General features: G+C 38.7%; 1 protein-coding gene across 3 annotated transcripts in view; it reads left to right on the top strand.

Annotated features, from left to right (window-relative positions):
• SCP2 (sterol carrier protein 2) overlaps positions 1-17,110 on the top strand; it is a 125,962-nt gene that overhangs the window by 36,475 nt on the left and 72,377 nt on the right. For all 3 annotated transcript variants that reach the window (XM_033226335.1, XM_033226333.1, XM_033226334.1), the window contains 2 exons: positions 6,061-6,187; positions 15,969-16,032. In XM_033226335.1, coding sequence (XP_033082226.1) covers positions 6,061-6,187; positions 15,969-16,032 — 191 coding nt within the window. The remainder of the gene's footprint in view (positions 1-6,060; positions 6,188-15,968; positions 16,033-17,110) is intronic.

Below are 17,110 nucleotides of genomic sequence, written 5' to 3'. Positions count from 1 at the left end.
TATAGGAAACTACAAAAAAGAACATTATTGGCATGAAAGAAAAAAACCTAAATGGAATTTATAGAAAAGAAAAGAAATAAATAAAATCAAAAATTCACTCATGCCTGTACTCCCAGCACTTTGGGAGGCTGAGATGGGTGGATCACTTGAGGCCAGAAGTTTGAGACCAGCCTGGCCAACATGGCAAAACCCATCTCTACTAAAAATACATAAAATTAGCCGGGTGTGGTGGTGTGCGCTCGTAATCCCAGCTACTCGGGAGGCTGAGGCAGGAGACTTGCCTGAGCCCAGGAGGTGGAGGTTGCGGTGAGCCAAGATGTGCCACTGCATTCCAGCCTGGGCGACAGAGTGAGACTCTGTTTCAAAGAAAAGAAAATGAGTTGAAGATAATTTTTTACTGTTATCTAAAATTATTCTATTATCTAACTTATGTGATCAACCTGATCCCATTTTCTCTGTTGAAATGTTAAAGGATCTCTACCCCAAATTAACTTAAATACATATGATAATATTTCTTAGACAGCACAAAAGTGACACTTACTAGGCATTCAAATCAATGAGTTGTTTCCCTCTTTAAAGAACGCCTTTGAAAAGTGGTAGAAGTTAGGTTGGATCTTAAAGATAATTTAGGAGTGGGTGAGGGGAAATGAGCTCTTCCCAGATGTCAGGGAAGGCATCATGAGCCTAGTCATGGGTGTCTTAATGAATATGATACACCCAGGGAACAGTTTAAAAAACTGTCTGGATTAGAGTGGCAGCTGGAGAAGATTGAGAAATAAGGTTACGTAAGTGAATATATAATGTTTATGACACATGAAAAATACGTGTTTTTTCCAGCAGTAAATGGTACGTGCCCTGGTAACTTTTATTTGAAAATTATTAAAAATTATAAAATAGTAAAATCCATCCATAATCCCATAGTATAATTAAAAGGAAATATATATAAATTAGAAGTCACTCCTTCTGCCTATTTTTTTTTTTTTGAGACCAGGTCTCCCTCCCAAGTTCAACAGAAGGACTGACACTACTCAATTTCAAGACTTACCTAAAGCTCCAGTAATTAAGACAGTGTGGTATTGACAAAAAAGTTCAGACAAATTAGACAAATAGATAACTGGAACAGAATAAAGCATTCAGAAATAGACCTACATAAATGTAGTCAACTGATCTTTGACAAAGAAGAAAAAAGATAATCTTTTCAACAAGTTGTGCTGGGACAACTGGATATCCACATGCAAATAATGAATCCAGACACACACCTTACACCCTATTTTTTTTTTTTTTTGAGATGTAGTCTCTGTTTCCCAGGCTGGAATGGAGTGCAGTGACACAGTCTTGGCTCACTGCAACCTCTGCCTCCCTGTTTCACGTGATTCTCCTGCTTTAACCTCCAAAGTAACTGGGATTACAGGCGCCCACCACCATGCCGGGCTAAGTTTTGTACTTTTAGTAGAGATGGGGTTTTACCATGTTGACCAGGCTGGTCTCAAACTCCTGACCTCAGGCGATCCACCTGCCTCGGCCTCCTAAAGTGCTGGGATTACAGGTGTGAGCTACCGTGCCCAGCCACGTTTTTTCACAAGCTTTTTAGGTATCTATTGAAATGTTCTTATTTTGTTTGTTACTCTTTTTTAGTTTGTTAATATGATGAATTATATTCGTTGATGTTTGACTGTTGGTCTATCCGATATTCTGGGGTAATGTTTGGTATTTGGTCATGATATATTATCCTTTTTATATATTATTGGATTTGATTTGTTAATCTTTTTCTTTTAAGTGATGGGTTCTCCCTATGTTGCCCAGGCTGGTCTCAAGCTCCTGGGCTGGAGCAATCCTCCCGCCTGGGTCTCCCAAAGTGTTGGGATTACAGGTGTGAGCCACCGCACCTGGCCTGATTTGTTAAAATTTTGTTAAGGATTTTTGTGTTTATGTCCGCAAGGGTGTTGGTTTGTTGTTTTCTTTCCATTGCGCAGGTTGGTCTTGAACTTCAGGGCTCAAGTGATCTGCTCACCTTGGCTTCCCAAAGTTTTAGGATTATAGGTGTGAGCCACCACACCCAGGCTAGTTTTAATACGAGAATAATGCTGGCCTCATAGAATAGCTGGGAAGTGTTCTCTTTTCTTCTGTTTTTTGGAATAGTTTATATGTAAATTGGTATTTTTTTCTCTTACATTTTTGGTAGAATTCACCAATTCACCAGTTCACATTTGATCTGGTGACTTACTTTCCTTTCTTTAAAAAAAATTTTTTTTCTTTTTTGAGATGGAGTTCCCCTCTTGTTGCCCAGGCTGGAGTGCAATGGCGTGATCTCGGCTCACCGCAACCTCCGCCCCCCAGGTTCAAGCAATTCTCTTGCCTTAGCCTACTGAGTAGCTGGGATTACAGGCATGTGCCACAACGCCCGGCTAATTTTGTATTTTTAGTAGAGACAGGGTTTCTCCATGTTGGTCAGGCTCGTCTCAAACTCCCGACCTCAGGTGGTCCGCCTGCCTCGGTTTCCCAAAGTACTGGGATTACAGGCGTGAGCCACCGTATCCAGCCCTAAAATATTTTTAATTAAAAAAAAATTTTTTTTTGCATTCTTATCTTTGGGTCATGGTCTGGTGATTTCTTTATGGGAAAGTTTTCAATCTTCTAAGTTTAGTTTCTTTAGTAAAATATTACTATTCAGGTTGTCTATTTTTTCTTTTTTTAAGCGAGCTTTGATAGTTTATGTCCTTCACGGAATTTGTCCAGTTCATCTACATTGTTAACCTTATTGGTAAAAAGTCATTCATGTTTTTCCCATCTTTTTAATGTAGGATCTTTGGATGTGTCTTCTCCCTTCTTCTGGTGTTGGTAATTTTTATCTTCTCTCTTTTTCCATGGTCATCTTTTGTTGTCAGAGTGATCATGGAAAAAGAAAGTTTACAATAGAAGGACCAGCTTTTGTTTTCATTGATTTTCTATATACTCTTTTTTTTTTTTTTTTTTTTTTGAGACAGAGTCTCACTGTGTCGCCCAGGCTGGAGTGCAACGGCATGATCTCGGCTCACTGCAACCTCTGCCTCCCGGGTTCAAGCAATTCTGCTTCAGTCTCATGAGTAGCTGGGATTATAGGTGCCTGCCACCATGCCCAGCTAATTTTTGTATTTTTAGTAGCGATGGGGTTTCACCATGTTGGCCAGGCTGTCCTCAAACTCCTGACCTCGTGATCCACCCACCTGGCCTCCCAAAGTGCTGGGATTACAGGCGTGAGCCATGGCGCCTGGCCTATATTCTTCTTTTTTCTAGTTTATTCTGCTCATTTCTACTCATTCTTTTTCTTTCTGCTCATTTTCTATTTCAATCTGCTCTCATTGTTGATGTTTCCTTTCTTCTCCTTACTTTGGTTTTAATTTATTCTTTATTTTAAATTAGCCATGCCCAGCTAATTTTTTGCAGAGACAGAATCTTGCTATGTTGCCCATGCTGGCATGACCCACCATGCCTGGCTACTATATTTACACACACACACACACACACACACACACACACATATATACACACATGCATATATATACACACACACATATACACACAGTATACATACACACATGCATATATATATACACGATATACACACACACATACATATATATGTGTGTGTGTATATTATGTGTGTGTGTTATACATATATATATATTTATTCCCAAGGCAGAGTCTCACTCTGTCTCCCAGGCTGGAGTGCAGTGGTGTGATCTCGACTCACTGCAATCTTCACCTCCTGGGTTCAAGCAGTTCTCCCACCTCAACCTCCCAAATAGCTGGGACTGTAGGTGCACACCACCACACCTGGCTAATTTATGTATTTTTAGTAGAGATGGGGTTCACCATGTTGGCCAGGCTGGTCTCGAACTCCTGAATTCAAGTGATCCACCTGTCTCAGCCTCCCAAAGTGCTGGGATTACAGGTGTGGACCGCCAGGCCCGACCTATATTTTTTTATTTGAGACTTGGTTTTTGGCTCAGGATATGGTTTATTCTGAAAAATATAATGTGTGCACTTGAAAAGGATATGTACTTTGTTCTTAGTGGATGAAGTGTTCTATAAATACTACTTATGTCAAATTGGCTGATAAGGTTGGTCAAGTCTTTTATGACCTTACTGATTTGTCTACTTGTTCTGTCAGTTATTGAGAGGGAATTATTGCAGTCTCTGCTATATCTGTAGATTTGTCTATTTCCTTCAGTTCTTTTTCTTTCTTTTTTTTCTTAGATGGAGTCTCACTCTGTCACCCAGGCTGGAGTGCAATGGCGTGATCTTGGCTCACTGCAACCTCCACCTCTCGGGTTCAAGTGATTCTCCTGCCTCAGCCTCCTGAATAGTTGGGATTTACAGGCGTGCACCACCACGTCTGGCTAATTTTTGTATTTTTAGTAGAGTTTCACCGTGTTGGTCAGACTGGTCTTGAACTCCTGACCTAGTGATCCGCCTGCCTTCTGCCTCCCAAAGTGCTGAGATTACAGGCGTGAGCCACCACACCCGGCCTATTTCCTTCAGTTTCTGTTTCATGTATTTTGAAGCTCTGATATTAGATATATTAACATTTAGGGTTGTTATATCCTCTTGGTAAGTTGACTCCTTCGTCATTATGAGATAATCCTTTTAGTCCTTGTTATTAGTTCTTTGATCTTACATCTACTTTGATATTAGCATAGCCAATCCAGCTTTCTTTTGAGTAGAGTTAGAATAGTATATATTTTTCCATCCCTTTACTTATTTTTGTCTATATATTTGAATTGGGTTTTTGTAGACAGCATATTGTAGGGTCTTGCTTTTTAACAATATAATAATATTTGCCTTTTAATTGGACTTTTTATATCTTTCCCATTTGATGTGCTGATTGATGTGGTTGAGTTTAAACTAGCAGTTAGCTGAAACTGATACCTACTAGCTTGTACCATCCTGCACGGTCGGATTATGCACATCTTCTCCCATGTTTGGTTTCAGTGACAGCCATGTTAGTAGATTGAAAGTGGCTATGGTGGGAGAATTTATACCACAAAAGTTGGCAAATGCTACCAATTAGGGCTCCCTGCATCCTGCCCCAGTGAGCCTGTTGTTAAGTATTTGCTTGGACACCACTGCTTTGCGGATTGTTTTCTTTTTGTTCAGTCTCTTCTTTGTTCATTTTTCTTCTTTTCTGTTAATTGAGAATTTTTTATAATTTCATTTTATCTATCTTACAGGCATATTAATGATACCTCTGCTGTTTTGTTTTGCTTTTAGTGGTTGCTTTGTGTTTTATAGTTACAGCTTTAATTTATCCACAGACTACTTTTAAGTAATATATCTGTTCACTGTAATGTTATGAGAACTCTAGGAAGTGTTTTTTGTTGTTTGCTTCCACCAAGAAGTATATTGTAGCCAGGTGCCCTGGCTCATGCCTGTAATCCCAGTACTTTGGGAGGCAGGGGCAGGAGGATTGCTTGCGACCAGAAATTCAAGACCACCCTGGGCAACATGGTGAAACCCCGGCTATTCAAAAAAATACAAAAGAATTAGTCGGGCATGGTGGTGCATGCCTGTAGTCCCAGTTACTTGGGAAGCTGAGATAGGAGGATCGCTTTATATTATGAAATATAAATGTTATTTATATTTTAAATTTTATTTATTTTCTTTTTTATATAATCATTTAATACTAATCTTTTCTTATTAGTCATTACTGAGTCATAAATATTTTTATTTATTATTGTCCTCATCACCTTTTACCTTCCTCCCTCCCCAATGTAAATGCCAGTGAGCAAAGTCTATCTTACTAGTTCACTCTTTTTTCTCTCATGTCTGGAATAGTTACTGGCACATACTGGATGCCCAATAAATATTTCTTGAAAGAGTTAATACCTCTTTCTTCACTTGATTATTTTTTCTTCTTCCCATGTTTCCCTGTGGAGCATGTCCTAACTGATTTTATTCACATTGACCATTTCTGGTGTACTATGTGCTTAGAATAAATAAATGTCTTAATAGCGCTGTAGTAGTTTTGAAAGAGACATTTATCATGTCAGCTACTTATGAAATTTTGTCCCCCCCTCTTAGTTTTCAGATAGGACCATTCCCACTGATAAACATCTTGACCTCCTGATCAATAAGTATGGATTGTCTGCACACCCAGTTGCTCCTCAGATGTTTGGGTATGCTGGAAAAGAACATATGGAAAAATATGGTATGTTACAGTAAAAAAACTTTTGAGGCTTCTTATTAGTTATATACATGAGATAAGAAATGACAGTTATTTATTAAGGAACTATGGAGGATGCCAGGATATATAAGATGTAAAATGTTTTTTGAATTAAATCGAAGTAATCGTTCTTATAGAACTTAGCCATAGAGAAAGTATTTATATATAGACTGTAGTATGGGAAGTACCTAGAGTACTCTATAGCAGGAAGTTGAAATAGGAAAAATGACACATCTTGTCTCCTTTCATCATGGACTATAAGTTTTTTTTTTCCAAGCTGAGGGTTTCACTCTGTTATGCAGGTTGGAGTGCAGTGGTGCCATCTCGGCTCACTGCAACTTCTGCCTCCCAGGCTCAAGCGATCCTTCCACCCAGCCTCTCGAGTAGCTGGGACTACAGACGTGCACGACCATGTTCGGCTAATTTTTTGTATTTTTAGTAGACATGGCTTTTTGCCATGTTGCCCAGGCTGGTCTCAAACTTCTGAGCTCAAGTGATCCACCTGTCTTGGCTTCCCAAAGTGTTGGGATTACAGGCGTGAGCCACCATGACTGGTCATGGACTATAAATTGAGGATTTTAAAATGTCAACCAAGATGAGGTGAAAGATAAGCTATTCATACTCTACATTCAATATATCAGCAAGACTTTTCTCTGTATTCTCAGTAGATCCATTTCTCACCATTTCTGCTACCTTTGCTGTAGTGGCATAATTTCGTATCTGAAATTTAGGAGTGTTCTAACTGGTTTCTCTACTTCTGCTTGTGTACCTCCAAAGTCAATTCTCTACTTTATAGCCAGAGCCATGCTTTTAAAATATGTCAGATCATTTCACACCTGTGCTTAAAATTCTCCATTGTTTCTCATCACACTGAGATTGAAACCCAAATGACTTCTTATGGCCTACGAGCTTCTACATGATCATTCCCTCCACCCTCATTAGCTCTCTGATCTTATCTCCCACCATTTTTTCTTTCACTAGTCTGCTCCAACCACACTATCTTTTCTTTCTGTTCCTCATACACACCAAGCTTTACTTCGGGTAGGGCTTTAGCTTCTACCCTAAGATCATCAGAGCCAGCTCCCTTGCTTCCATCAGGTCTTTGTTTAAAAGCCACCTTCTGCTTTATTTCATCACTCTCCTTCCCAGAACTTCTTTATCATTTTATATGGCACCTATAATAAACTGACATATACCTGACACATACATATATGTCAGTTTATTATAGATGCCATATAACATGAGAGAGAGAGATATATATATTCTTGTTTATTGACTCTTCCAACCAGAATATAAGTTCAACAAAAGCATGGATTTTTGTTTGTCTTATTTCCTGCACATTGATTGTTAACTTAGAATAGTACCTGGCTAAACCAAGTATAAAAGAAAAAAAAAAAAAAAAAGAATAGTGCCTGGCACAAGTCAGTGTTGTGTAATTAATTCATCTTTAAAATTTAGAAAGACCCTCCATGACTATTCAAATCAAAGTAGTCCCTCCTGTTATTCTTTTTCTTAGCTTCATATTGCTTCCTTCATAGCACTTAGCACTATTTATATTCATATATTTATCATATGTGGTTTTACTTGTTTAATTTTTGTCGTCTTTATTAGTCTATAAACTCCACGAAAGCAGGGGCCATGTCTGCTTTGTTTACCTTGATATACACAGCCAAGCACAGAACTTGGCATGTTATTTAACCAGAAAGAAGTTTTTTTTGTTTTGTTTTGTTTTCTTTCTCTTCTATAGTCTTCAACATATTTAAATACTCAACAAACATCTATTGAATGAAGGAGTGAATTTCCATATGTATGTTATCTCATTCAGCTATCACAAGAATCCATTATTACAGGTGTTATTATCTCATTTTATAGCAGAAGAATCTGATATTCAGACAAGTTTTTGACCAGGATCATAGGGTCAATAAGTAGGAGAACCTATGTTCCATTCTATTTCTGTCTCACTCAAAAGCTCTTGTGCAGCCCTTTCTCCCAGTAATAAGTAGCTGCTCTTTGTTGCGTGCCTCACACATCTTAGATATTTTACATACCAAATATAACAACTATTTTAAGAGGTGAGTGTATGCTTGTTTTTCATATGAGGAACCTGAAGCTTGGAGAATTTGAGTAACTTCTAATAGGTGATAGGAGAGGGCTTCACACTCAAATCTGCCATACTATAAAACCTCCATTCTTTTCATTGTTTCTCAGATAGCTATATTAATTTTAAATAATAAAAAGCTTTTATTGTATATTAACTTTTTGTTTTCTTGTCATTCCCGTACATAGTAGAGGGACATTCAGTAATGTTTGTTAGCATTTATTATAGGTATGGAAACATGTTTTGCTTGGAATTTTCATTTGTGCTTGGCTTTCCTTTTTTCTTTTTTGACCTATTTGGTGAAGGGGAAGGAAAACTGAATATTGTAATAGCATTTTTGTTTAAAAATCATAAATATTTAAAATTAATTAGATAATGAATGTGGCCAGAGTATAATTTGAAATTAAACTTGTTTATGGTTGTCATTTGAAAGGTTTGTCAATTTTTTTCTTTTCTTTATTTTTTTTTGAGACAGAGTCTTGCTCTGTTGCCCAGGCTGGAGTACAGTGGCCTGATCTCAGCTCACTGCAAGCTCCGCCTCCCAGGTTCACTCCATTCTCCTGCCTCAGCCTCCTGAGTAGTTGGGACTATAGGCACCTGCCCACCACACACGGCATTTTTTGTGTTTTTAGTAGAAACGGGGTTTCACCATGTTAGCTGGGATGGTCTCGATCTCCTGACCTCGTGATCTGCCTGCCTCAGCCTCCCAAAGTGCTGGGATTGCAGGCGTGAGCCACCGCACCCAGCCCAGGTTTGTCAATTATTTTAAATGAAGATATGCTTCATTTTTAGAGGTATGTTGTAATATACTTTAAAACTATTTTATTTAGAAGTAATTTCAGACTGAACAAGAATGTTGCAAAAATAGTACAAGAATTCCTAATATTTTTACTCTTGATTTTCTAAAAATTAACGTTTTGCCGTGCTGTTGTTTTTTTTTTTTTTGAGACAGAGTCTCGCTCAGTCGCCCAGGCTGGGGTGCAGTGGCGCGATCTCGGCTCACTGCAAGCTCCGCCTCCTGGGTTCACGCCATTCTCCTGCCTCAACCTCCCAAGTAGCTGGGACTACAGGAGCCCGCCGTCACGCCCGGCTAATTTTTTGCATTTTTAGTAGAGACGGGGTTTCACCATGTTAGCCAGGATGGTCTCGATCTCCTGACCTCGTGATCCACCCACGTCGGCCTCCCAAAGTGCTGGGATTACAGGCGTGAGCCAGCGCGCCCGGCCATGCTTGTTGTTTTAATTAATTATTTCATCTATATTACTATGTAATTTTTTAAAAATGTAAGGCTGGGTGCTGTGGCTCACGCCTGTAATCCCAGCACTTTGGGAGGCCGAGGTGGGCAGATCGTGAGGTCAGAAGTTCGAGACCAGCCTGACCAACATGGTGAAAGCCCGTCTCTACTAAAAATACAAAAAATTAGCCGAGCATGGTGGTATGCACCTGTAGTCCCAGCTACTTGGGAGGCTGAGGCAGGAGAATTGCTTGAACCAAGAGGTAGAGGTTGCAGTGAGCCGAGATAGTGCCACTGCACTCTAGCCTGGGCAACAGAGCAAGACTCCATCTCAAAAAACAACAACAACAACAGCAAAATTAATTTTAAAAATGTTTGAGAGAAAGTTGCGGTTCTTTCATAGTCACTACAGTGATCAAAATTGGGAAGTTAATATTGATATGATACTATTATATAATCTACAGACCTCATCCTAAATTTCACCAGTTATCTGACTAACATCTTTTTCTGGCCCAAGATCCCTCATAGTTTTTCAGTGTTTTCTTGCCTCCATTTATGCATAGATTATGTACATTGGTTATGTTTTTCTCCATTTGAACTTGACTCTCAAACCTTATTGGTGTTTTTACTGGGATTGTATTAATCTTGTTAAATTAATTTAGGGAGAACTGATGTATTTATGAGGCTGAGTTGTCCTGTCAAAGAACAGGGATTATCTTTATTTATTCAGTTCTGTCTTTGTGTCTTTCAGGAGTGTTTAAAGTTTTCTTCATATATAAGTGTTTTATTTCTTGTTAAACTTATTCCTAAATACCTTCTTAATTCCTTTAATCATCCTTGTTGCTGCTATTGCACATGGACTTTTCACTGGTGTTATATCCTTTAAACTGGTCATTACTTGTGTATACAAAGGCTACTGATTTTTTTCCCCCCCAACATGGAGTTTCGCTCTTTTGCCCAAGATGGAGTGCAGTGGCGTGATCTTGGCTTACTGCAACCTCCATCTCCTGGATTCAAGCGATTCTCCTGCCTCAGCTTCCCAATAACTGGGATTACAGGTGTGCATCACCAAGCTTGGCTAATTTTTGTTTTTCTTTGTTTTTGTTTTTGTTTTTGTTTTAATTAGAGACAGGGTTTTACCATGTTGGCCAGGCTGGTCTTGAACTCCTGACTTCAAGTGATCCACCTACCTCAGCCTCCTAAAGTGCTGGGATTACAGGTGTGAGCCACATGCGCGGCTGGCTATTGATTTTTAAATATTAATCTTATGACTTGCTATCTCACTGAAGTTTTTAATTTTTGAGTTAGTTTTATTATTGATTTTACTTATAGGGGTTTCCACATATGCAGCTATATTGTATCATCTACAAAAAGAGATGGTTTTACTACTTCTTTGCTCATTGTAATATTTGAATTGACTTATCTAATTAGACAAAAAATGTTATTAAAATCATAAGGAAGAGAAAATATAGTTACTATTCATTAAGTGGAAGGTGATCATCTTAAAGATCTTTATCCTTGTTGCCTTCTTCATCATTTTCATCATTTTTCATTTTAAGTTAGTGTATTTTCACAGTTCATTCCTGTCATAGCATGTATTAGGACCTCATTCCTTTTTACTGCTTAATAATAATCCTTATGTCATTTATTCTTATTAATAAATGGTTGGTGGTATATATTTTCCTGATTACGGTGTTAAATGTATCACATTGATTCTGATATGTAGTGTTTTCATTATCACTATTTTCTGACAAGTTCTGTAATTTCCATTTCGATTTTCATTTTTTACCCAAGAATTATTTCGTGGAAATATTTTTTAAATTTCCGGGTGGACTTTTAATTTTATCAGTAATTTCTAGTTTTATTGCCTGGTGATTTGAGTGTGTTGTTTGTAGATTGGGGAGATTCTTAGTACTATGGTGCCCTTTTCTGTAAGTATAGTGGAATGGGGTCTTGCAATACTGCCCAGGTTGACTCTTCAGGTGCAATAATGGTGCACTATAGCCACAAACTCCTGGGCTCAGGCAATACTCCTGCCTCAGTGTCCTGAGTCGCTGGGACTACAGGTGTACCTTGTCCTTTTTTTGTCTTGTAGAACCATACAAATGTCCTCTTTTGCTGCTTTTCTCTTTCACTACCCAATTGCACCAAAAGGGACCTTGCCCTTTCATTTTGCTTTTTTTTTTTCTTTTTCTTCTCAGAACCTATGCCTTTAAGATTCCCATCTCAGATCTCCTGTGTTTTTCAGCCCGTTCCATATGGTCATGGTTTGATCTATAGAAATACTTTCTTGGTATTTTCACACTTGGGGAGGAGGCCTTTCTTTTCTTGGTAGTTTAGAGCAGTTGTTGGCCTGCCATTATCTCCCGTCTTCTCTGCACAGTTTCCTCAGCCTGCCCTTGTACCCTTAAAGGTTTGTGTAGAAACGTGAGCGATTGTTGGCTGGGATTTGGTCTTATATATTTTTTCTTTTCTTTTTCTTTTTTTTTTTTTTAACTTACAGATACTTTGAAATTTGGCATTTTCTATTTTCTAATTATGCTGAGAGTATGATTTGTGCTATTTTATTTTTTCTTGTTATTCTCTATTGGTTTTAGAGGCTATAGAAAGACACAGATTTAGGCGGCCTCCATTTTTCCTCAACCAGCTGGAAATCCTGTTGCTGGTGTGTTTCTAAGTGTATATATTTTCTCAAGTTTTACATTGCTTAGAATAATTGGACAGTTTTCTAGTCTAAAATTTGAAATACAAATGTACACTATCTTAGTGGAAATGTCATTGTAGGGAACAAGGGCCTTGACCTTCTGAAGGTTCACTGAAAATCACTGACATGAGGCAGATTAACAGGAGAAAAGGCATGTGAATTTATTTAATGTGTGTACACGGGAGTATTCAGAATGAAGACTCAAAGAAATGGGAAATTGTCCATTTTTGTGCTTAGATTCAACAAAGTATGGAACAGCCGTATAGAAATATGATTGGACAAAAAGCAGATGATCTAATGCTAATAGACTGAGTGGGGAAACCCAGCCAGGCCTGTCCATCTAGGTTCCTCTTGGCCTCTGTGAGCATGCATTCCTTCCTTCTGGGTGTGGGGCAGGACCCTTTCTGGAATGGGGGTCTTATGACCTACAGTCAAACAAGATAGGTCAGACAATTTCTTTATGACCAGTTTTTGCATAGAAAGGTGGATGAAGTTAAAGTAATATTTCTAGGTGTTATGACTGGCTTTGGGGAAAAGGAGTTCTGGTTTCTATGACCTACCTTGGGGAAGGGGGATTCTAGTTTCTATGGTTAGCCTCAGGGGAGAATGGGCCTGAGAGACAGGAGGGTAGGAGAAGGTCGGTGAAAAACTTTTGCTTCTGAGGCCATCATTTTGGGGTATTGTTTCTTTATTCTTCATTCAACTGATTTCTAAATGAATTGTAGAATTTTATAGAATTTAAATTGCTATTTAAAACTGCTGTTTGTGAATATTGTGAATGTGCACTAGAAATGAATATGTAAGAAAGCTTATAGTAGTTTAAATCATTTGTAGAACCAGCAGATTTTGTGGTGTCATAATTAAATTATAGGCTATTAAAATAGTTTGACATAAAGGCATAGCCTTTGAATAGCCAAAAATCTTCACTGGCAGTTCAGAATCAGTAGTCGATAAGACCTTCATCAGTGCCCAGGCTTAATAAATATGTAAGTGGCAGAATATTTTTCAGGGGGATGCTATCTTTTATTGATTAATTGGATCCCATGTTACGAAAAAAGGAGGAAAAAATATAAACATTATTGAACATCTCTTTTTTTTTTTTTTTTTTTTTTGAGACGGAGGCTCGCTCTGTCACCCAGGCTGGAGTGCAGTGGCCAGATCTCAGCTCTGCAAGCTCCGCCTCCCGGGTTCACGCCATTCTCCTGCCTCAGCCTCCCGAGTAGCTGGGACTACAGGCGCCGCCACCTCGCCCGGCTAGTTTTTTTGTATTTTTAGTAGAGACGGGGTTTCACCGTGTTAGCCAGGATAGTCTCGAGCTCCTGACCTCGTGATCCGCCCGTCTCGGCCTCCCAAAGTGCTGGGATTACAGGCTTGAGCCACCGCGCCCGGCCTGAACATATCTTATGTTAGACACCATGCCAGGTACTTTACTGTTTTAGCCACCCTTCTTCCTACCAATCTATGCATGGATTGCCTGTAAATCTAATAGAGACAATAAAGCATGTGTACTGCCTAAAACAAGGAATTTGTCACCAACTGAGGCCGCCAATCCCATTTTTAGGAGATTCCAATTGTTACAGTTCCCTTTTTTCATGTTGAACCCAAATCTCTCAACCTATGGTTTGCATCCATGCTCTTGTTTTTGTCTTCTGAGAATGACAGAAAAAGCCTCTTTTACCTTGTAGCCCTTCAAATATCTGAAGCCAGACTGACCCTATATTTCATTTCTTCTCTTAACTATTCTCATTAAACTTGTTTCATAACCCATAACCAGTCTAATTGCTGTACTGTGATCCCAAGTAAGCTATTCTGCTAGTCACATCACACTCTGAAATCTCACTGAGCTTGAGGTTTCTCATAGTTGTTGCTCCTTTTTGCAGGTTGTTGTGGGAGTTCAAGAATAGAACTGAGCATTTAATTTATATTCTGATCCATCCTATTGATAGACCTTGTTGAAATTCAACATTATAGCAATCCCTTCCAGCTTTAGGTTTGGTGAGAGAACCTCTAGTTTTCTTACTTACTTTGTAATATAAATATTAACAAGACCAGAGCTGAGGTTAGAAGTTAGTGCTAGAAACTTTTCTCTAGGTCAATGCATTAATTAATGCCTGTTGTTTCACATGAGTGTAATATTGGGAAATGCTTCATACTTTAGTCCTCTTCTAGATGGTCATAATGCACATAGTGCAATAGTAAAGGCTCCAAATGTCTTACAGTAGAGACATGTATTTAGCTTTGTTTAACCACAGTCTAAACTTACTTGACAGAAGAATCCTCTTTTTTTTTGTAACACCAAAAAGATAAAAATGAAAATACCCCCCCCAAAATCCCACACTATAGTATTTCCTTATCTTGTCCAAAATGGTGTTTTGAGAAATTTCGTTAATTTTCTTTCTGCTATCCAGATACTATGTTTTCTTTGATCTAACAGTGAGTTCAGTCACGAAAAGATAACACATAATTTGACTTGTCTTATTCTTGTTGAACCCCTATTGGCCTCCTCCCAATCACTATTTTTTTGAGATGAAGTCTCATGCTGTCACCTAGGCTGGAGTGCAGTGGTGCAATCTCAGCTCACTGCAATCTCTGTCTCCCTAGTTCAAGTGATTCTCCTGCCTCAGCCTCCCGAGTAGCTGAGATGACAGGCATGTGCCACTATACCTGGCTAATTTTTGTATTTTTACTACGCCTGGCTAATTTTTGTAGTTTTATTAGAAATGGAGTCTCACCATGCTGGCTAGTCTGGTCTTGAACTCCTGACCTCAACTGACCCACCCATCTCGGCTTCTTCCCAAAGTGCTGGGGTTACAGGCATGAGCCCCCGCGCCTGGCCCTGATCACTATTTTTATTGTTAGAAGATCACAAGTGTGGAATTTATCTTCTCTTTTTATTAGAATTTGGATAAGATTTGCTTAATTATATGTATGTCGTTTTTGCTCTGAAGATCATCCTCCTTGATAGAGAAGAGAGAGAGAAAACAGACATGGGAACCTCGTACTTTACTGTGCCATTAATATAACATGATCAGCTCTCATTGGTGGCTTTCTTTTTTCTTTGGCCTTTACAGCACCAAATGAGAATTCAAAGCCTATTTTATTCTGTTTTGTCTTTTTAAAAGTGGTAAAAAAAAATTTTTTTTGCATGTGTTACCTCATTACTATACATTTTTTGTGTGTTCTGACATGATTATTTAAATTTTCTGTTAAGGAATTTAAAAGGCATATGCATTTCTTATCAGGATATAACTCTTCTAAAAACTTTTCTGTTTCATCACAAGGAAAGGGAGAAAGATGAAATATTTTATCATGCCCTGGAGAGTGCGAGTTGTGTAAAATTCTCTCAGTCTAGGGTACTAGGGCGTTTGACAGATTCCTAGAGGAACTGCTGCCAGTGTTCTCCTGCCTTAAAACCACTATGTTTTAGAGTATGTGTAGGCCGTGTTTTCTCATTTTTGAAACTGGATCCTACTTATTTTAATTAGAATAGATCAGTTTGAACTGTTTTTATCTTGTGTGCCGATTAGTTGATTCAGTTCATTAATTAGGCCTACATTTAATTATAAATAAAATTTTTTTGAGGGAACAGTGCTGAAGTTTTTAATGCTGATGATATATATGAAAGGGAAAACATGGAAGTATTTAGCAGAACACCGAGTACCATTGCAACATTTGTTAACAAGCAGCAGAAAAACATTCACCCACTGGTAGATGTTTGCTTTCTCTACAGGAACAAAAATTGAACACTTTGCAAAAATTGGATGGAAAAATCATAAACATTCAGTTAATAACCCGTAAGTATTTCAGAGACATGAAATAATGAAAATCTGGGTTATCGTACTGTGTAATATGCAACTTTATACTTGAAAAGCAAATGCCAAGATCTCAAATATATTAACTAGAATGTTTTATTTTTTTCTTACAAAAGGCTTATACCCAAGTAAACTTTTGACAACTTTTCCGTTTCAGTTTTTGGCCACTTTATATTTAGAATATTATTTAAGCTAATAATTCTTTTTGTTTGTTTATTTGTTTTTTGAGACACAGTCTCTCTGTGTCACCCAGGCTGGAGAGCAGTGGCGTGATCTCGGCTCACTGCAACCTCCACCTCCCTAGTAGCTGGGACTACAGGAACCACCATGCCCGGCTGATTTTTTTTTTTTTTTTAAGACACAGTCTCATTCTGTCACCCAGGGTGGAATGCAGTGGCATGATCTCAGCTCACTGCAACCTCCGCCCTCTGGGTTCAAGCGATTCTCCTGCCTCAGCCTCCCGAGTAGCTGGAATTACAGGCACCTGCCACAGCACCCGGCTAATTTTTGTATTTTTGGTAGAGACAGGGTTTCACCATCTTGGCCAGGCTGGTCTTGAACTTTTGACCTTGTGATCCACCTGCCTCTGCCTCCCAAAGTGCTGGGATTACAGGCGTGAGCCACTGCACCCAGCCTGTATTTTTAGTTGAGATGGGGTTTTGCTATGTTGGTCAGGCTGATCTCAAACTCCTGACCTCAGGTGATCTGCCCGCCTTGGCCTCCCAAAGTGCTGGGGTTACAGGTGTGAGCCACCACGCTTGGCTATTTTGTACATTTATTTAAAAGCTCCATTAGCCGTAATTAATGTACTTGTATAATGTTATCACCTCAAAAGTTGGCTGAATTGCAGGTCATTTGATGTTGCTTTTAAGGAACTAGTATTCTATAATTTGCCAGGAAACACAAATATGGTATTCTGTTTTAATCCCCAACTGGTCTAACACCAACTGGGTATATTGCAACTCAATTCCACCACGAAGCACCTGGGAGTTAATGCAAACTCCATGAATTAAGGACCCAGTCCTCCATAAGACTGCTCATACGTCAGACATTAGCTGCA

This window comes from Trachypithecus francoisi, unplaced genomic scaffold (assembly GCF_009764315.1).
Source record: "Trachypithecus francoisi isolate TF-2019V2 unplaced genomic scaffold, Tfra_2.0 Lachesis_group12, whole genome shotgun sequence".
Taxonomy (NCBI): Eukaryota; Metazoa; Chordata; class Mammalia; order Primates; family Cercopithecidae; genus Trachypithecus; species Trachypithecus francoisi.
The sequence above is the reverse complement of the archived record's forward strand: the minus strand, read 5'-3'. Positions and strand labels throughout refer to the sequence as shown.